Source organism: Syngnathus acus, chromosome 9 (assembly GCF_901709675.1).
Source record: "Syngnathus acus chromosome 9, fSynAcu1.2, whole genome shotgun sequence".
Taxonomy (NCBI): domain Eukaryota; kingdom Metazoa; phylum Chordata; class Actinopteri; order Syngnathiformes; family Syngnathidae; genus Syngnathus; species Syngnathus acus.
Window position 1 is genome coordinate 19,670,946 of NC_051094.1, and position 22,175 is coordinate 19,693,120.

At 44.4% G+C, this 22,175-nt stretch overlaps 1 protein-coding gene across 3 annotated transcripts in view; it reads left to right on the forward strand.

Annotated features, from left to right (window-relative positions):
- pias2 (protein inhibitor of activated STAT, 2) overlaps nt 1-22,175 on the forward strand; it is a 181,245-nt gene that overhangs the window by 89,162 nt on the left and 69,908 nt on the right. For 2 of the 3 annotated variants that reach the window (XM_037259490.1, XM_037259493.1), the window contains exon 5: nt 19,688-19,778. In XM_037259490.1, the coding sequence (XP_037115385.1) occupies nt 19,688-19,778 (91 nt within the window). Of the gene's footprint in view, nt 1-11,505; nt 11,640-19,687; nt 19,779-22,175 lie in introns of those variants that run through there. The other variant, XM_037259491.1, reaches the window with a different exon arrangement.

Sequence of the window (22,175 nt, forward strand, 5' to 3'; positions counted from 1 at the left end):
GGGAAGGGGGAGTGGCCTTCAGCGGGCAAGTGCTGTTCTGAGCGTCGAAGCGAGCAAAGAAGCGGTTGAGGTCATTGAGCAGACGGACGTCGCCTACACAGCTCTGCGGCACAGGCTTGTAGTCCGTGATGGTCTGAATGCCCTGCCAAAGGCTCCGTGCGTCCCTGCTGTCCTTGAAGTGGGTGGTAATTTTGCCCGAGAACGCCCTCTTCGCTTCTTTGATGCCCCGGGACAGGTCGGCCCTCGCAGTCCTCAAGCCAGCCTCATCCCCCACTCTAAAGGCTTTGTCCCTGGCCCTCAGCAGCCTGAAGACAGCCCCTGTCAGCCATGGCTTCCGGTTAGCCCGAGTGACGACGGATATTGAGTGCGTCACATCATCAATGCACTTCCTGATGTAGGAGGAAACAGAGTCAGTATACTCCTCAATGTCCGCCAGACCGTCGCAAGTGGCAGCCCTCCTAAACACGTCCCAGTCAGTAGAGCCAAAGCAGTCACGAAGCGCATCAGAGGCACCCTCAGGCCACACCCGTACCCGCTTGCGAACTGGTCTGGATGTTCTCACCTTTTGTCTGTATGTGGGCAAAAGCATAACAGTGATATGGTCAGAAAGTCCAAGATGGGGGAGGGGGGCGGCTTTGAAAGCTCCTTTATGCGAAGAGTAGACCAGGTCCAGGAAGCTGTCGCCACGCGTAGGAAAATCAACATGCTGGTGAAGCCTCGGAAAAACAGACTTCAGGTTAGCATGATTAAAATCCCCAGCGAAGATGGTGAAACCGTCAGGGTGCGCTGTCTGTTGTTCACTGACAGCCTGGTACAGCTCACTAAGAGCCGCGACTCTGTCGCCTTCGATGTTGGAAGGCGGGATGTAAACCGCGACCAGCAGAATCGCGGTAAATTCCCTTGGCAGGTAAAAAGGACGGCACTTAATGATCACAAACTCCGCCAGTGGCGAGCAGTGCTTGCATACCACCACAGAGTCCCGGCACCACTCGTCACGGATGTAGACGCATATTCCACCTCCACGAGATTTTCCCCCTCGTACAATGGCCCGGTCCGCCCGATAGCACGCTAGCCGCTCCAGACGTACAGCTGAGTCCGGAATGTTGACGGTCAACCAAGTCTCAGTGAACACGAGCACACAGCAGTCACGCACCGTCCGGTTTGTAGATCTCAGCAAGCGAATGTAATCAATTTTGTTGTCCAGCGATCGAACATTCGCCAGAAGAATGGAAGGCACGGCCGAGCTGGGTTGGCCGCCAGCCTGGCCCGGACGCCCCCACGCTTGCCCCTCTTCAGCCTCCTCGCACACCGCTTTCGACGCTTCCCAACCGGGGGAGGAATAGCAGACGAGTCCGGCGACGCTTCAGGACGTAGCAGTCCGAGCTCCTTTAATGTCCCCGCATCAAAGTCCAGAACTCGACAAAACTCGCTTTCGCCGATGTCGAGCAGAACCTGACTGCCGTACTTGTAGCACGACTCAATACGACGAGACGAACACACAAAACTGCCGGACAAACACTCATTAGACGAACAAAACACCGTTCGGGCGGGACAGAGAGAGGTCACTGCGTATCACGCGCCGCCATCTTGAATATCATCATGAAATGATGATCATGCTCCACATCAAATTTTGTGACTTGTAGGCTACTTGAAGGCGCAAAATCTGATAAAGCTCCATAAATTAAACATTTTATTCTTTGATATTTTTCTCCTAGCCGGTTAACCGGAATTACATAATTTGCTTGGAAGATTTTTTTTTCTTGCCGTAATGATGCTTAAACACACTTTTCATGAAATGCTATTAGTGTGCCAATGCAGAGTTTCTTGAGAAAATAATGCGAGGTTTGAGGGTCTAAACATGCACAAAAACTCCGACTGAATACAACATGAAGGCCCTGCAGCGCATAGTGAACACGGCTGGTAAGATTATTGGTGCTTCACTCCCCTCCCTGAATGACATTTACACCTCCCGTCTCACCCGCAAGGCGACCGCGATTGTGAGTGATGTGAGTCACCCCGCTCACTCTTTGTTTGATCTTCTGCCCTCTGGGAAGAGGTACAGGAGCCTGCGCTCCCGCACCACCAGACTCACCAACAGCTTCATACTCCAGGCTGTTAGGATCCTGAACTCTCTCCCCCCTTCTGCGTAGCGTCCTGTACTTTTGCGCTATATTCTGACTGTCTGCTGTTTGCACACTTGCTCCATTTTTGCTCCTCTTATTTATTTATTATTTGTTTATTTATTATTTATTCATCACTCTTATTTATTCACTGTTTGTGCCTTTTTGTTTTTATTTGTTTTTGTGTTGTTTACTTGTATGTATATTGTGTACTATGTCTTGTCACCGTGGGATAGTGGGAACGTTATTTCGATCTCTTTGTGTGTCTTGGCATGTGAAGAAATTGACAATAAAGCAGACTTTGACTTTGAACTTAGTCTTTTTGGAGGGTGTGCTGGACAGAGCTCACCCCGGGGACTCCACCCTTCTTCTGGAAGACTTCAATGCTCACGTGGGCAATAACAATGAGACCTGGAAGGGCGTGATTGGGAGGATCTCCCTCCTGATCCGAACTCAAAGTGCTGTTCTGTTATTGGACTTCTGTGGTTGACATGTTCAAGCATAAGGCTGTCTATATGTACACTTACCACCAGGACACCAAAGCCCGCAGCTGGATTTGCGGCGGCCTCATTTGAACACTCATGCAAAGAGAGGGGCGGAGAGAGAGGAGCTGTCTTCAGATCACCACCTGGGTTTGCTCACCTCAGTCAAAGAAATGATGAAATTAAAGGACACAAAATATATAATTTATGAATTTTTTGTGGCTATTATAATGGAGAAAATGTTGAATTTCTGGTAACATTTTAAAGTTGAATCAGTTTGAATCTGTCAAAAAAAATTGAAATTAGAGAACAAAAAATATAATTTATGATTTTTTTATGGGTATTTTAATGGTGGAGTATAATTTTAATGTTTTAATTTTTATTTTTTATGGGTATTTTAATGGTGGAGTAATATTTTTTAGTACTTAGCAATTCTTGGCATTGGTTGGAATAAGCTGGAACAGGTTAAACTTCTAACTTGAATCAGTCCAGCAATAAAGAAATTAGAGGGGGAAAACTAGATAAAATCCAATTTCAAATTTTTCTCTTTTCCATCCATCCATCCATCCATCCATCCATCCATCCATCCACCCACCCATCCATCCAGTGTTGGGTCGCGGGGGCAGCAGCTTTAGGAGGGACTCTCCAGACTTCCCTCTCCCCAGCCACTTCATCCAGCTCATCCCGGGAGATCCCAAAGCGTTCCCAGGCCAGCTGAGAGAGTCTCTCCAGCGCGTCCTGGGTCGTCCACAGGGTCTCCTACCGGTGGGACATGCCCGGAACACCTCCCCAGGGAGGCGTCCAGGAGGCATCATGATGAGATGCCCTAGCCACCTCATCTGGCTCCTCTCAACGTGGAGGAGCAGCGGCTCTACTCCGAATCTCTCCCGGATGACCGAGCTTCTCATCCTATCTTTAAGGGAGAGCCCGGACACCCTGCGGAGGAAACTCATTTCAGCCGCTTGTATCCGGGATCTTGTTCTTTCGTTCACAACCCATAGCTTGACTCGGTGTCGAGCAATTGTTACGACGCACATCTGGGGAGAGGACGCTGGCGCTGATTGTTCGCCGCTTCTCCACCAGAATTTGTTTAGTTTTAGTGTTTTTATTTATTTATTTCTTAGCCATTATTAAAGTTTAGTTTTTAGCATCTAGTTTTAGTGTGCAGGCTAAAGCGGTCGGGCCGCAGTTACCAGGACCGCAACGGGCCGTAAGTTGAGCGGAGAGGCCCTGTCGGGCGGAGCTGGCGAGGAACGAGAGGACGGTGTTGGTGAGGCTGGCGTGGTCGGCCCACAGTCGACTGTACCGCAACAAACCTCCACAATCAGCTGGCTGCCTACTACGGCGCACCCCCCCACCCCCCGCCAAGGCATCCTGGCTAGCCTAGCCAACGGCTAACACTCAAGTTCAGTGTTCTCCAACCGGCACTATGTTAACTTACTCCATCCCCCGCTTGCTGGAGCTGAGTAATCACACCATTCCAGGGTGTGTCTCAGTCATCAAACAACTCGGACTTCTCCGCAGACCACGTTACATCCACAGAAGCACCCGTCGTAACTTTGTTTTCTCCCAACCCGTCCATAACACTGTACCATCCATCTGCTCCTCCTCCGCCCGACACCCCGTCGCATGTCCAACACGTCATCAGAGACCTGGCGCACTTGGATCTTACAGTAGCAACCATGCGGGGCTGCAGTACTCCAGGTGGCCTGGAAAACATGGTGTGGACTTCTCTCCTACACGGAGCGGACTCCGACACAAGACGGACACCGGGTTGCCGGGAAAACACGGAGTGGATATTTCTCCAGCACGGAACGGACTCCAACACGGAGCGGCCCCCGGGTGGCCAGGACAAAACGAACTGGATTTCACTCCAACACAGAGTGGACTGCACTTCATGTGGCACAGAAAACGTGGAGTGGATTTCTCTCTACTTCGCCCCCTACCTAACACACAGCCCCGCAGCCACAATCAAAATGGATCTCCTCAACATACAAGCACTCACCCGTAAATCATCATTTATTCACGACCTCATCCTGGACAAAGGCTTAGACATAATGTGCCTGACTGAGACCTGGCAACCACCGGATGTCTATCTATCCCTCAATGAAGCCTGTCCCTCTGGTTATAAATACACAACTAAACCTCGCAGCACTGGCCGTGGCGGTGGCCTGGCTGTACTCCACCGCCTTGATCTAGAGCTGTCCCCCCTCCCTCTACCTGACCACTCCTCATTCGAATCCCTTGCATTCAAATGTAAACCTCCATATCCTATGACAGTTTTACTTATTTACCGCCCTCCTAAACCAAACTCCGCCTTCATTCCAGAACTACACGATCTACTCACTACCCTCTGTACCTCCACTTCCTCTAATCTAACCATACTAGGTGATGTTAACATCCATGCCGACACCCCCTCCCGCCCCCCTGCCTCTGACCTGTTGCAACTATTGGACTGTTAACACCTCACTCAACATGTAAATGTCCCCACTAAGGACAAAGGGCATAAAAGCCCTGGGACTGCACGTGCCCAGTTCTACTCCAATATCATAAACAATACCCCTGGAAATTCAAAACAGCTATTTTCAACCATCAACCACTTTCTCAAACCCCAACCCACCACTCCAACAGAATCTTCAGAGGTAATGTGCAATAACTTGATGACCTTCTTCACCGCTAAGATTGACAACATCCGCTCCCAGCCCCTCCACTTCACCTCCACCCCCCTTCCTTCCACCCGGGACAGTTCAGCCTCTCCGCTGCTTCTCCCCTATCTTGCAGTCGGAGGTAGAGGACATCATCAAAAAGATGAAACCCTCCACATGTGCCCTGGACCCTTTCCCCACAGCCCTCATTAAACAACAAACCTCAGCCATTAGTCCCCTAATAACCAATGTCATCAACCTCTCACTCCAGTCTGGCTCTGTACCCCCTGCATTGAAGACAGCCATCATTACCCCCCCTGCTCAAAAAACCCTCACTCAACCCGGACAACCTTGCCAACTACAGACCGATATCAAACCTCCCGTTCCTCTCCAAGGTTCTGGCAAAAGTGGTAGCTGCCCAACTTCACTCTCATCTCACCCGCAATAACATTGCTGAGAAACTTCAATCCGGTTTTCGCTCTGGCCACAGCACTGAAACAGCCCTTGTTAGGGTCACCAACGACCTTCTCATGGCTGCCGATGCAGGCTCCCCGTCACTCCTCATTCTGTTGGATCTGTCCACTGCATTTGACACTGTCCACCACAATATCCTCCTTAACCAACTTCACGCCACTGGATTCTCTGGCACTGCTCTAACCTGGCTTCAGTCCTACCTCTTGAACCGAATTGAGTACGTTTCCCTGGGAGGGAAACAATCCGACACACACACTGTGACCTCCGGTGTCCCCCAGGGATCTGTACTCAGTCCTACCCTCTTCACTCTCTACATGCTACCCCTCGGCAATATAATCAGGAAGTTCGGCATCTCATTTCATTGTTATGCGGACGACACCCAGGTATACCTCAAACTCGACCCCCCGCCCTCCACAACCCAGACTCCTCCATCTCCCTCATCCATCCTCTTCCTGTGTCTGGAGGAGATAAAGGCGTGGATGAATCTCAGCTTCCTGCAAGTCAACAGTGACAAAACCCAAGCCATGTTAATTGGCACTCCCCATCAGATCCATACCTGCCCAATAACGGCATCTCATTCGCCGGTCACACTATCCCCCTCTCAGCTACTGTCACCAACCTCGGTGTGAAACTGGACCCTCAACTCAACCTAGAGTCACACATAAAACATATCTGCAAAACCTCCTTCTTCCACCTCAGGAATATTTCCAAACTCCACCCCACACTTACCCTGACGGATGCTGAGAAACTTGTCCACGCCTTTGTCTCCTCCAGGCTAGACTATTGTAACGCACTCCTCATCGGGATACCTAGCAAGAGCCTCCAGAGGCTTCAGTACATCCAAAACAGCGCTGCTAGGATCCTGATGAGGGTGCGGAAAAGCGACCACATCACACCCATCCTCCGTTCTCTGCACTGGCTCCCCATCAAATTCCGAACTGATTATAAGATCGCCCTCCTCACTCACCAGTGTATCCTCGGACATGCTACCCCAGGGGTGGGCAAACTACGGCCCGCGGGCCACATCCGGCCCACGGGACCGTTTAATCCGGCCCGCCAACCCTGAATTAATTGTATTATTAAACTTTTTTTTTTGTCATTTTGCCTGCAATGACTGCGTTTCCCCAGTAGATGGGGAACCGCTCGCCTGCGCATTTACTACCGGAAGCCGTGTCAGAAAGCTCGGTGCACACTCACAAGTGCGTGTACGTACGTACTCAGTAGTACGGACATGGCGCACTCGCGCTCTATTTGTATCAGTCCCGAATTTAGAGCGTGGGCTGTGACGACAGCATTCTTGTAATTCGCTCGCTGAGCTTTCAGATACAGTTTTACGCTAAAGCCACCCACAAACCTTCCCCTGGAATCCTTCCATTAAAATGAGTGGCCCGAAGAAAAGAAGTGAGTGCCGAATGTTAAAAGAGTGGCCAATTTGGCTCGACGTACGCGACGTGACGTTCAGCCACATCAACCCGTCACAGATCGAGGTAAACGGATCTCTCCTAAGAATTGCCACAACAAATTTTACTCCAGACTATGATGCACTAGCAAAAAAGGGAGACCAACAACACTGTTCCCACTGAAAATGAAGGGGAGGCTCTCAAGTTTGTTGTAAAAAAATGCATTTTGAATATGATTTGTACACATAGCAGGGATTGAAACTAGCGACCATTCTCATTTTCAAACAATGCAGGATGCTCAAGGACATTGATGCACCACCTGTTTGCGACTAATCTTAACCTGTAAAGTTCTTAAGGCTTACTTTAAGGAAGTGTTTCCCGTTTCCTCACCTCTGTTACCAGGTGTTTGTGAGTTAAAACTCTGCTCTGATGTTCAGATACCCCTCACCGTGTTGCCGTTTTGATTACTTTATTTGGATGTATGCTTTCACCGATTCTTCAAGATGATATATTTGGTCAGAATGTTTGCTGTTTGATGTGATCTCATAAGATAAAATTTTTCATTAATCTGACCTGCAGGCACTGAAGTGATGGAGACTGTTATTCATAATAATAGTGTCGTATTTTATGAGAATCACTGATAGCAGTTTTTTAGTGATTTCTTTTTTTTTAATGCTGTTAATAAATGCATTTGTTTTCAAAAAACTTGTTTGGAATATCCATGCTTTACTACCTACTAAAGGCCAAAATCTTTTATGCAATGACCTTTACAGGTCGCTTATATTACTTCACACAAACACTACGTCCATCTGCTCCTGGTTCGGCCCTCCGGTCCAAATTTAGAACCCAGTTCGGCCCGCGAGTCAAAAAGTTTGCCCACCCCTGTGCTACCCCATACCTCAAAGAACTCCTTGCCCCAAAACCTGCCACCCGAAGCCTCCGCTCATCCAATTCACACCTTCTCCACGTCCCGAAAACCAAGTTGCGCACCATGGGCGACCGGGCCTTCTGCCATGCAGCCCCCACACTGTGGAACTCCCTCCCCGACCACCTAAGAGCACCCCAATCCACTGACTCTTTCAAAACCGGACTTAAAACTCACCTCTTTACTCTAGCGTTTCCGTAATCCTGTTCTCACATCCTGGTTGTCGTCCAGTTGTTTTATACTTGTCCTCGCTTTGTTTTCTTGTTTTTACTTGCCATGTAGCACTTTGAGATTCCTCCGAATGTAAAGTGCGTTATAAATATAATTTATTATTATTATTATTATAGGTGTGGGTAGGAGCGTAGATCGACCGGTAAATTGAGAGCATTGCCTTTTGGCTCAGCTCTCTCTTCACCACGATGGACCGGTACAGAGTCCGCATTACAGCCGACGCTGCACCAATCCACCTGTCGATTTCACGCTCCATCCTGTCCTCACTCGTGAACAAGACCCCAAGATTCTTGAACTCCTCCACTTAGGGGCAGGATCTCATCCCCGATCCGGAGGGGCATTCCACCCTTTTTCCGACTGAGGACCGTAGTCTCAGATTTGGAGGTGCTGACCGTTATCCTGACCGCTTCACACTCGGCTGTGAAGCGCTCCAGTGAGAGCTGGAGATCACGGCTTGAAGACGCCAACAGCACCACGTCGTCTGCAAAAAGCAGAGATGCAATGCTGAGGTCCCCAAACTGGACACCCTCAACGCCTCGGCTGCGCCTAGAAATTCTGTCCATAAAAGTTATGAACAGAATTGGTGACAAAGGGCAGCCTTGGCGGGGTCCAACCCTCACTGGTAACGAATCCGACTTACTGCAGGAAATGCGGATCAAACTCTGGCATCGATGATACAGGGACCGAACCGCCCTTATCAGTTGTTTCAGCACCCCTCCATAGAACTTCCCGAGGGAACTGTTCCACGGCCAGGACGAAAACCACACTGCGACCCCAGAGATTGGAGAGTCCACCTTAGAGTCTCCAGGCCCTGCTTCCAAAATGGAATACATGTCGGTGGAATTGAGGAGGTCTTCGAAGTATTTTCCATACCGACTCACAATGTCCCGAGTCGAGTTCAGCAGCACACCATCTCCACTGTAAACAGTGTTGACGGTGCACTGCTTCCCCCTCCTGAGACGCCGGATGGTGGACCAGAATTTCCTCGAAGTTGTCGGGAAGTCATTCTCCATGGCCTCATCAAACTCCTCCCATGCCCGGGTTTTTGCCTCAGCAACCGCTGAAGCCGCGTTCCGCTTGGCCACCCGGTACCCGTCGGCTCCCTTCGGAGTCCAACAGGCCAAAACGGCCCAATAGGACTCCTTCTTCAGCTTGACGGCTTCCCTTACCGCCGGTGTCTATGGATATGAAACTCAAAATCATAAAGGAGCATGCCGAAGTATGGCCGTGTTCTTCCAAAGTAGAATACAAAGTAGACAGTACCAGCTTGTTTTCAATAAAATCATGAAGAACACACTTTTGTGTTGTCAATTTCCCTTTATAGAAGCTAGATTCCTTTTCTTTTACTTTATTCACGTTCTGCGCGAGTTGCGTTCACTGACCATTCACACAGCCAGAAAACTCAAATAATTGCACCAAAATGTAATCAAGAATACGTGAGCACATTGCAAGAAGTAGGTGAAAGCATAAAAAAAAATTATCAGCCTGACTTTTTCTGTGTCCTCTCTGGAGTATTTTTAGCAAGTGTAGAAAATTAGAACAGTTTACCCCATCCCCAAGCAAAGTTGTGAGGTTAAGAATAAAGTGACTTTTATTTTTTATTATAAAGATTTGAAAAAGCAAAATTATAACAGTCCTTTCGGTTTTCTGTGTGTTTTAAACAGAGTAATAGGGCAAAAAGTGTGACTTTTGGAATAGCCCGGCACGCCATATTATTGGTTCCTATGGGAAACGTTGCTTCTACGTTTCTACTTACAAACCCGATTGTGGAACCAACTAAGTTCGTAAGTAGAAGTACCACTGTATGTTGACGTTAGAATGGTAATAATCGGTCGAAACATGTTCGAGTTTTAGAACACTAAAAGTGGTATGGTCTTGTTTATTTTGCCAGTTCTTTATCTTTACTGCTCGCTATGCTAATAGTAATCACCAGGAGGCTGCCTTCTAAATTGAACTATTAAATGTACGCCAGAAAGATAGAGACACTTCTTTGCGAGATTGGTCTGACCCCCACCTCCATGATTCCTACTCTTATACTCATGGCCACCCACTTGCAAGGGGGCGACTCTGCCTCGCCCGTGTGATCATGTGTGACTCTGCCTAGCCTGTGTGATAGTGTGACCTTGCAGCACTGAAATCAACTAATATGTACGTATGTGTGTGCAAAGTGTCATAGAGAAAAAAAAGCCAACAAAGTAAGCAAAGGGTCACAGGAAGATAACGGCCGAGCTCAAGCTTCTGAGCTAATCACGTGTGCCAAAGAGGCCTATTGTAACAGCCTGGGAGAAGACAGGAGCAGAAGATGTGTTGGAAGTCAGGACCTGTCTTTTGTTGAGATACTGACTCAGTGACCAGAGTCAGAAGAGAAGACAGCTTTTAACAAAGAAGCAGTTTCTGCTAACAAAAACTTTAAAGTCGAAGAAGTTCATAACATGAGGATGAAGAGCTGGGAATGGAAGAAATATGCTTAGATATTTTTTTGAGGATGAGTTTAGGTCAACCAGTTTGGCCATGAAGAAAAGTTGCCAAAAAGCCATTTTTGATAGTTTATTGGCCATGAATAAATAAAAGTCAAGATTTTATGAAATGTTAATACATAGCCATTGCATTTAATTCCCAGTGTCAGAATTGCATGGGAAAATATTGATTTGTCCCTGTTTACGAACAGAATCTGTGACAAAGGGCAGTTTTAGCGGAGTCCAACCCTCACTGGAAACAAATCCGACATTTTGCTAAAAATGTGCACCAAATTTTGACATTGGTTGTATATGGACCGAACTGACCTTACCAAGGGTTTGGTAACCCGTACTCTTGAAGACCCCCATGTCGATATTCGTTGTTGGCAAATGTCAACTGGAATTATCCAGAAACCTGGAGCCACATTAATGTGGCAAAAAAAAAATTCCGTCTTGGTGACCTGGACTGGGTAACAAGGTTGCCCACATATCACGCCAGGAATATATATATGTATTTCATGAGACCCGCACACAGGTATTGTTGGTCCGGATAGGATTGCAGCACAACGGCGCTCCTTTATGTGTGCCTAAAATCAAATCAAATCAATCTTTATTTGCCAAGTTTGAGCATGCTAAACAAGGAATTTGACTCCGGTACATCTTGGCCTCTGTACAACATTTAGGTAGTTAACAAAATTCAGGACAACGTGCAAAAATTGACAATTATTCTCAAACATCCCCTGATCTTAAACTCCCAGGAGGGCAAGGAAAAACTCAAAACTCCTACTAGGGGAAATGAGAAACCTTGAGAAGAGACCACAGATGGGAGGATCCTTCTTCCAGGATGACCAGGCTGCAATGGATGCAGAGAGGACACATAGTACACATAATGTGGGCAATCCAAAGGTAAAGCATCGAGAGCAGGATGTACTTTCGGATATGGTTGAGGCCACTCATTCGATGGGGGTAGCTGGTCAAAGCAGCTTGGTCCTCATGGAGACTGAGTTAAGTGCTGCTTGTGGCAGTGCGTTTTGTTAGGGTAGTGCTCACTCTAACTTATTTTGCAAGAACCACACTGGAGACAAGTTAGTCGTTTCAAACACCTGCAGGCGGAGAGTTCACTCGTCGCTGTGCTTACAGCGATGGTCGAATGAAGTCTGACTCAGGCCTCATCAGGTACATATTTATTGAGAAGAAACACAGTGGGGTTGAAAGTGGGGGTGTGGGAACACAGGATGGGGTGAAGCCGCTCCCCTGCTGATCAAAGCATAGCAGGGGGCCTTTTACGACTTTGTGTAAACAAAGCAACTTTGATTGCTTCCTCTGCAGCTAGTCAATCAGGTGAGAAGATCTTAGCACTTTGGTCTACTACTTTTGTTAAGACAGGACAAGCTAGGTAAATTATTACAGGTTACATTCCAACATAATCATACGATGAAGATATTCTGCAAACCCTAACATATCCCTCCTGTTTTATCATATGATTATGTCAACCCCGATCAATCAAACATGAGTAAGAAAATACAATGACAGCAATAACTCCCAGTGAAGATGAGGTTTTTTCCTCAACACTCCAGTCCAAATTTTGTGTGTAACTGAAAAAACCTGCGGCCAGATTAAATGCAGGAAAAGAGTTACACGGTCCCTCTGCCTTAGGCGACCAGAATATTATCAATAAAAAGAAAAAGAAAAACACAGAAACAGTACATCATTGTACCCATCACTTGCAAGGCATTTTCGATGGTCAAAACATCAAGTTTCTGTAAAATAACGCTGAGCTAAACAGCAGTCGTCCGGAACATTCGCACCCCAGACAGGGTCATGGGGGTCAAAGGTTGTAATCGCCCTGCGTCGACGTCCAGAAGAGTTGTGTGCTGTCGTCAGCTGACGATGTTGTATCCTGTAGGTGTGGTCTGCCACCCACACTGGTGCACACACTCCTGTCCAGTTGGCGGGCAGCATCGGATAAACCTTGTGACCACAAAGCCACCAGCCATTCTGTATGAAGTATGTTCCGTTTGATGGTGCAGCCAAGTTGGTCGGAGAGCCCTCACCACCTGAAATGGCTCTCTTATCCTGACACTCAGTGGCGATGTCCAAAGCTCCCATCCAGTTCCCTCCTGGAGAGCAGTCTCTGTCAATGCATTTGTGGGTCTCACTTCCTTGGATGTAACACGTATAGTTCACTCCAGGTGGCCGCTCTGTGTAGGCCACCTGTGGCAATGTTCGTCCTTTAACAGTCACATTGAGATTTGTCCAGAAAAGCTGATCACAGGTACCTTCCGCAAGTCCAGGGCGGGACGGGTCGGGATCACTGACTGTGACAGCACGGTGTTGATATCCAACTCCTCCCATGGATGCCATGCATTTCGCTTCAGTGACATTCATTGCTCTGGCCTCCAAGTGAACTTGTGTGGAGGACGGAGGGAGTTTGGAACACACATAGCAGCCCTCCTGTGTGTGCGATCTCACAGTGAATTTGACGTAGCGGTACCACGTGTTGGTTTCGTATGGGTTTCTCGGGTCCCATGACCAGTCCTCAAAGTTCTCATCATGTGACCATCGTTTTCCACGGTCAACATTGTCACTTGGTCTGTTCAGTTGAGTCCATAGACCATAGCACGCTCCAACCACAACGCAGCAGAGGATCCATCTGGCATATGGAGCCCCGTTGCTACTAGGATGGCAGAGACACCGGGACATCCCCTCGCCTAGCGGAGTGGGGATCGTTGTTTTCTTCACCAACATTGAGACGACCCACCCTAAACGATAGGACCCCTTTGAAGTCAGCCTTCCCCACCACTCCGAATTAGGGGTCCAGCACTCTCTGCAACTTGCAGTGGCTGAGGTGAATCCAACTGGGCCGTTCAGCGATCTTTATTGCGGTGGGGGTAGTCAGCAAGACTTGGAATGGTCCCTCCCACCGTGGGCTGGCCCAGTTCTTTCTTTTGATGACTTTGATGTAGACCCAGTCTCCTGGCTTGATGGGGTTGTCGACCTGTGAGGATGAAAGATCAGGCGGCAGTAAATTTGCATTTGACACCTCTGTCAGTCTGAGCGTTCTGATCATGTAATCTGCCAGGGACTGTTCTTCAATTTTATTGCCCTTTTGAATTGGGCAAATAAGAGTGTCTGCGAGAAGTGTTTGAGCACTTCTGAATGACTCCTCCTGACCAAAGACCATTTATGACAGAGGCTATCCCATTTATTGCCTCCTGTTTTATAGGAGATTCTCTGATCTTGGTTACTGGAGGAACGGACCTTAAGTCCTGTAGCAGATGGTTCCTTTGCCCATCCCCTTATCAGTTAAATAATGTTGATTAGCCAGGGAAACGCATAAGCGCGTGCCCTTCCAAACAGCTACACCACTTCCTCATAGCTTCTTCAGTTACTTTTCAATCATCTTCCAATTGTTTACAGCAAACGTTTGAGAAAAAAAATCTAACTCAATGGTACAACGCCATATGTATTAGAGAATCTATATGTAGTAAAGTGTTGTATATATATAATTTTTTTTTTTTTATCTCCCACTCTCTATACAACATTCTCCCTCCTTCTGAGGCATGGCGACGCCCATGTCTCACACCTTGACAAACTTTTTGGGAGGATGTGTTCTTTACCACATATGACTCTATCATCATTTAATTTGACTTTCTTTCCAAAACGCTTCTAAGTTTCCCAGTTCACACATCTTCTGCATGTGTTACTGGTTCTCCAGTTTGTTTGTTTTTTTTGTTTTTTTTCCTAGTTAATTAGCAATCCAAAAGCAACCTTTTTATTTCCTTTATGTATTTATTTCTTCCTTAGCATTTAACGTACTCAAAATCACTCTTTCTTCAAAGTCGCTCTACTAATTTTCAATAGTAGTGTCCAACAACGCCAACCATTCAACCTGTATCTTCCCTTCATTCAGGCAATCAGTCATCAATGCTCATTTGCATCTCACACGCAGTCTCCAAGAAGGAGACTTCCTATCACATCGGTCATCCAAGATCACCACACAACATTCACATACCGTTTTCATCTCAAGGTTCCTGATAGAACAATCCACCAATCCAAAAAAAAACTCAACACGCAAAAAAACTGCTGGCAAATCAACCAGAAGTTTTTCTTTGTTTTTAAATTTGAGGAACCCAATCTCTCAGAATCAGCTCGCATATAGAAGTTTGTATAATCCTATAACACAACCAGTCAATTATTTCTATTAAATGTGAACGTCTTAAATTCACAATTTTGATTCTTCCAATTCCTGAAAGCATGTTCTGTCGTTTCTTACTTAACATGCACTAGTGTGGATCATTTTCTGCTCGCAAACAGATTTCTCTCTTTTCCTCTCATTTTTATCTTTCAAAAGCGTTTCTGTTCTGCAGTGCAAATTGGATAGACCACAGTCTAGCAAATTTCTGTGCACTAAAAGTTTAGCCAATTTTCATCATTTTAACACACATGCACAGCTCTCGCGCGCGTAAGGTAGATCCCAGCACCAATGATTCGTCACAGGCTGGCCATTTCCTGTGGTCGATCATGAGCTGGTCCCTCCCACGCACACGAGGACAGCACATTCTAAGTTTTATTTATCTTCTAGAAGCCAGTTGCATTCATTTACCACTTGATTTGCAAATTTTAACTTTAGTGTACATACACAATTTGATCTCTGGTCATTTGTCATTGGGCATACAACAGCATTGTCATACTCCTTGCATGGACAGGAGCTCTAACAATCTAAAAACGTTCTAATAATCTGACAATAACATGTCTTGCTTTCATATGGACATCTGTTATTTCTTCCTCTGTAGGAGCACAAGAGATCACAGGGGAGGAATCTAGTCATGCTGACAATTTGGTTTTTCCTCTGCCCCTTCCTCCACCCTTTGATTGGTATTGTTTTGCAAAACGACACGCTCTTGCCAAGTGTCCTCGTCTCCCACAGTTCCAACAGTTGTCAGAATCTGATGGGGGTTTTGAATTATATTGCGGCCTGCGACCTTGTTGGCCTCTACCTCTTCCTCTGGCCTGCTGGGACCCATGAAAGAAGACTGTTGTATCTTCATCTAGGTCAACATCATCATCATCGAATGGGGTGCCACTGTGCACCCAGAATTCTTTTTCAAATCTTAATTGAATGGCGGTCTCATCACTTTTTATCTTTCCAGGTTTTGTCTCCTGAATTTGTTCTCTTTTCTCTTGTGAAGCTTTCAACCACATTCTAGCACAATTCAACTCTCTCTCTTTTCTTTTCTTTTTCAGTCCCTTTGTCGTACCATCTACACTCTCCTCCAAAACATCAACCACCATCTTCCACACTTCAACTTTCAACTTCCCTTCTACTCCATACTTTTTCTTCCACTTTGGCATGTATTGCATACAATTAAGAAATTTACATGCCATGTACTTCTCATCTCCTTCAAGAGCTAGGGATTTACCGGTTTTGTTTCCCATCTTAATTTGGTATTTTAGGTTTATACAATTTTTTTTATTTTTATTTTCTTTGAGGATCCTCAATGCAGGTTTAAATTGACCTTCCACCAAATTCTCTTTGCAGTCAATTTATCCTACCAGTCGCACTCTCAACCACACAAACTCCAGCGCTTTTTATTTTTAGGCCTATCCAGGATGGGTGTAAAACCCTCCAACACAGCTTGGAGGAACGGACAGAAAAAAGAATCTACGCCCTTCTTCAATTAGGAAAAAGAAACTCTGTTCTTTCTTAGCCCGTTCCTTCCACTGGGACTTGAACCCAAGCTGTTCTTTGGCCGGAGAAACGTACAAAGAAATATCTACACCCTTCTTTGATTAACAAAAAAGAAGCTCCGTGTTTCTTAGCACGTTCCTTCCACTGGGACTCTAACCCAAGCCAGATCCCTCAGCTTGGAAGAACAGACAAAGAAGAATCTACGCACTTCTTCGATGAACGAAAAAGAAGCTCTGCTTTTCTTAGTCTGTTTCTTCCCCTGGGACTCGAACCCAGGCTAAGCTATATTCCGTGCACCTCTACCTTTTACGCGTTTCACAACAACACAATCACACAACTTTAGGGCGTTAACTTACTTGACCCCTGGTTCGTTGCACTGCCGGGTCCCGTCAATCCACCTCTGTCAGACGAAGGCAGACCTAAGATGCTGGCCCAGTGAAGAATTTCCTTCCCAGGTCTTTCTTTACCAGGTCCTCCTAATGGACGCTGGCCCGTCGACGGTGTACAGCGCGTCGTCCTCCGTCAGCCAGATGGCGGGTATGAGGGTCCCGGGTTTCGGCACCAAAATGTTAGGGTAGTGCTCACTCTAACTTATTTTGCAAGAACCACACTGGAGACAAGTTAGTCGTTTCAAACACCTGCAGGCGGAGAGTTCACTCGTCGCTGTGCTTACAGCGATGGTCGAATGAAGTCTGACTCAGGCCTCATCAGGTACATATTTATTGAGAAGAAACACAGTGGGGTTGAAAGTGGGGGTGTGGGAACACAGGATGGGGTGAAGCCGCTCCCCTGCTGATCAAAGCATAGCAGGGGGCCTTTTACGACTTTGTGTAAACAAAGCAACTTTGATTGCTTCCTCTGCAGCTAGTCAATCAGGTGAGAAGATCTTAGCACTTTGGTCTACTACTTTTGTTAAGACAGGACAAGCTAGGTAAATTATTACAGGTTACATTCCAACATAATCATACGATGAAGATATTCTGCAAACCCTAACACGTTTAGTGTGTGAATTACTAACTGGTTTGCCATCAGGTTGTTATTGGGCTGACAGTAATGATTTGTGAAAGCTTAGTACCGTAATTTTCGGACTATAAGTCGCTCCGGAGTATAAGTCGCACCAGCCATAAAATGCCCAAAAATGTGAAAAAAAACATATATAAGTCGCTCCGGAGTATAAGTCGCATTTTGGGGGGCAATTTATTCGACAAAATCCAACACCAAGAACAGACATGAACGAGCAACAACAGGCTAAACGATACGGTATGCTAACGTGACAAACACAAACGAGGAGCTGAGAACGGGCCTGATGTAACATTCAGTTATTTAAAAAAACTATTACATAAATAACACGTTTATAAAACCATCTGTGTCACTCCAATTCATTAAATCCATCGATTGTCCTTTGTCAACAATGCCGTGTGCCGCGCCACAGTTCAAATTATTCCACAGGCCCATACAACGATATATAAACTATATTTTAAATAACTATCACATAAACAACAATATTATCAACCCATTTGTGTCACTCCAAATCATTAAATCCATCGATCAAATTTCTCGTCCTTTATGTCATCCTGGTGACAGAGGACATGTCCAGAGGATATGGCGCTTTAAAGTGTTAATTACTTTATTTGATTTTTTCTCTCTATTTTTCATGTTTTGAATATGTTCAAGATAAAGATATCAAAGCATGTGAAGTGATCAACTATACTAAAAATAACATGTGAAGTGCTATACTTTTAAGTAAGTGATGTGTTAATGATCAAGTAAAAATTTGTGAAAAAAAACATATATAAGTCGCTCCTGAGTATAAGTCGCCCCCCCACCCAAACTATGAAAAAAACTGCGACTTATAGTCCGAACATTACGGTAAGTTGTCTACCTTCTACGCACTCAGCGAAATTGAAACTGGCGGGAGTTGGCCCACATAAACACCACGTTCCCAACACATCTTTTCACCCTTAGTTCCATGGCGGAAATACTGTACGACGTACAGTGTACGTGAACACCCCAGTATAATATAATAATAAACGTGAATCCACTGTCTACTTGTATGCAACTTAACAAGCAGCGTCTTTATAACATCGCGACAACAACATAACATGAGTAATGTTGTTATATTCACATCACTGAGGAGTAGGAGAGAATCCGGTCCATTTTTCAAAATAAAAGATCGTTCAGACTTAGATAAATAAAATGGAAATAATGCAAGTTATTTATTGTTTCTTGTGTGGCCTGGTACGAAATGATCCACAATGTGGTACCGGTCCGCAGCCCATTAAGCATGTACGCACACTTGTACTTTTTCATGTGGCAGGGTTCCTGCCACCCTCCTCAATTTTTTGGTGGGCTAGTCAAAGCGATACAGACGCGATCAGGCCATCACAACGGTACCATTCAACAGGTTGTAAGTCGGTTTTAGAATGGTCGAAATGTCATCTTGTGCCCCTTTAAGTGTTACATTATTGTATTTTCTCTCGATCTCTCGCACTCTGTCTGTCCGTCTGTCTGTCTGTCTCTGTCTGTCTCTCTGTCTCTCTGTCTTTCTGTCTCTCTCTCTGTCTCTCTGTCTCTCTGTCTCTGTCTCTCTCTCTGTCTCTCTCTCTCTCAACTCAAAGCTGATTTTTTGTGAACTGCTCATAAATAACATGTAGCTTCTGATTTGTGAGCTTGGCTGGATAGTAATGAGATAGAATGTATGTGTGAAATATGTTTATAAGCCACCAGTTATTAACATATTTCATTCTGTGTCAGTCAAGACCACTACAAAATAATATCAGATTTGATACATGAGATCATCTCTGAATATGTGATTTCCATTTAAAAAAAAAAGACAAAAAAACCCTAGCCTTACCATTTGGTACTTACAGTATATAGCGGGGGAGGAGAACGGTTGGCGGGAGTCGTCTCACGTCATAGGCTTGGTTGCGCCATTTGTTTTAGCCCCTTCCCCCAAAAACTCTGGGCATGTGACAAGGTGTAACAGTGTAATGCCTTATCTCAGCAATTCAGGACTAATTTTGACAGTCTTGGCACAATTTCAGCGCTTACCTTCAAACATATTTAATTTCTTAAGAAAAAAACATGCAAATGACTTAACTGGGTTTCTAACAGTTTCCCCCTCTACTATAATGTAAGTATGGAGACCACACTTAAGATACCATCCTTCATTTTTAAATAACTGTTTGGTTTGTGCCTCCATTAAACTGTTTTGACTTAAATGACAATATTAATATTATTTTGTCTTGTTGTCTTTTGTCAGGTTTTGTTTGTCTGAGACAAGTTGCCCACAAGAAGACATTTTCCCAACCAGTCTCTGTATAAAGGTCAATGGAAAACCTTTTCCTTTACCAGTAAGTTCAGTCAACATTGAACTTTCATTTTATTTGAACTTTTTTCTTGTTGTTTATAGTAAGGCTTGTAATTGGAAAATCTTTCAACCCAACTGTTATATGATTTGTTTTAAAAATATATAAAATTGAAGTCATGTTGAGACCACTGAACAAGATGGCGGATAACGTGGGGGACGGGTGATAACATTTATCATTTAATTTCATCCATTTTCTACACCACTTAACCTAGTCAGAATGGTGGGGAGGTGGACCATTTCAAGCCAACTACAGGTGAAAGGTAGACTGGATCTGGATTGATTGCTAGTTAATCACAAGGCCCACAGAGACAGACACACATTCACACTCAAATTCACAACTTCACTGGGAATAAATCCATATAGTCTACCTTGCATGGAACTACTGGATACTGTGGGAATTGAAATGGGAAAATTACAGAGTTGGTTTGATACAAATAAACTAACACTAAATTTAAGTAAAACAAAGTATATTATATTTGGAAACCGTCCGACCAACACAGACAAAATTCTTACAATAAATAATATAGAAATAGAAAGAGTAAATGAAGTAAAATTTCTTGGAGTGCTTATAGATAATAAATTAAGTTGGAAACCACATATAATGTATATCAAATCAAAAATTTCAAAATCACTAGCAGTATTATATAAAGTAAAAGACCTTATAAATCAGTCATCATTATATTCCTTGTACTGCTCCTTCATACTCCCATACATTATGTACTGTGTGGAGGTGTGGGGCAATACGTACAAAACAAACACAGATCCAATCTTCATTCTTCAAAAGAAAGCAATACGACTTGTAAATAATGCTGATTATAGAGAACCATCTAACCCTCTCTTTATTAAATTGAACTCACTGAAATACAACGACCTAGTCGACTTTAAAACCATCCAACTCATGTACAAAATAAAAAATAATCAATTACCAAACAGTATCCAGAGGTTGTTTGAGTGGAGGGAAAGTACCCATTATTTAAGAGGAACACGTATGTTTAAAAGAGATTTGGTGAGAACAAACTTAAAGTTACATTGTATAACAGTTAGAGGTGTGGAACTATGGAACACCAGCAGTGACGAATTAAAGAACTGTAGTACCTTACCTAAGTTTAAAAAAATGTATAAGGACAAAATATTGACGGGATACCGTAACATGCTGTGAAGTTGTTTAAGTTGCTTTTGTATTTTAATGAGAAAATATATAGTATATATATATATATAAATATATATATGTATAAAATGTATATATGTTTTTTTTTTTCTTTAATATATTGACTATGGACAATTTCTTGACAGAATTAAATAGAAACATGTAGTTACATGGGGTAGAGTCAGATAAGCTTAGGCTTCCTTCTACTCCCTTTTTGAACAAATATGATTTTACGATAAAGGAAAATTATAATGCAATATCTTTTTTCTTTTATATTCTATTGTACTATGGAGTTATCATTTTTCTGTATTTTTATTTTTTTCTTGTATTTCTTTAATGTTCGAAATAAACGTTTTAAAAAAAAAAAAAAAAAAAAAAAGTCATGCAAATATATCACTAAATCATCAGTGACTCATTAAATTTCGAATAATCATTTTTCTTTTGCCATAGTTAGTGTATTTTTTTTCCTAATTGTGCGATGATTTGACTAAATAATAGCGCAACCCTTTTCAAAGGTGAGACAGAGAAGTACAAAAGTGAAATTCCAATGAAGTCGGAACATTGTGTAAAATGTTGATTAAAATGTTTTGCAACTATTTCTCAACCTATACTCATTTAAATATGCAACAAAGAATGCTCAAAGTGATTAATGCTATTGTTTATTTTCCAAATAGTCTTTTTTTACTTTGATTCCTCTAATACACAGACCTGGGGCAGGGGCAACAAAAAACTGGAAAGGTTGAGGGATACTAAAAAAAAAACACTTGTTTGGAACATTCAAAGATCAACCAGTCAATTGGAAACAGGTGTACAGACTGTGTATAAAATCCCTGAAATGCTAAATTTCTCAAAAGCAAGGATGAAGAGAGTTTCACCACTTTTGTTGCTTTTCCATTGAACCGTTTCACACTGGTTTGGCCTTGCTTGGCCTTGAGTAAATTGCTTTTCTAATCTAATCTAATTAATTTAATCAAGATAGTCTCCTTTAGTCCTTGCAGCTGCATGTGTCCTATGAATTTCGCTTCCCACAGCTCGCAATTTATTTTGTCTCTGTCAAAATACAGTCTTAACCATCGGCTTCCAATATCCCGCCTGGGCCCATAACGTGTTGCGTTTGCCATTTCTCTGGGCTGGATAATCGGATAAATGAATGACCGACATCCGTCTGCTCAACGATCTTAACCGCTTCTTTGCTCGCTTCGACGTTCAGAACAGCACTTGCCCGCTGAAGAC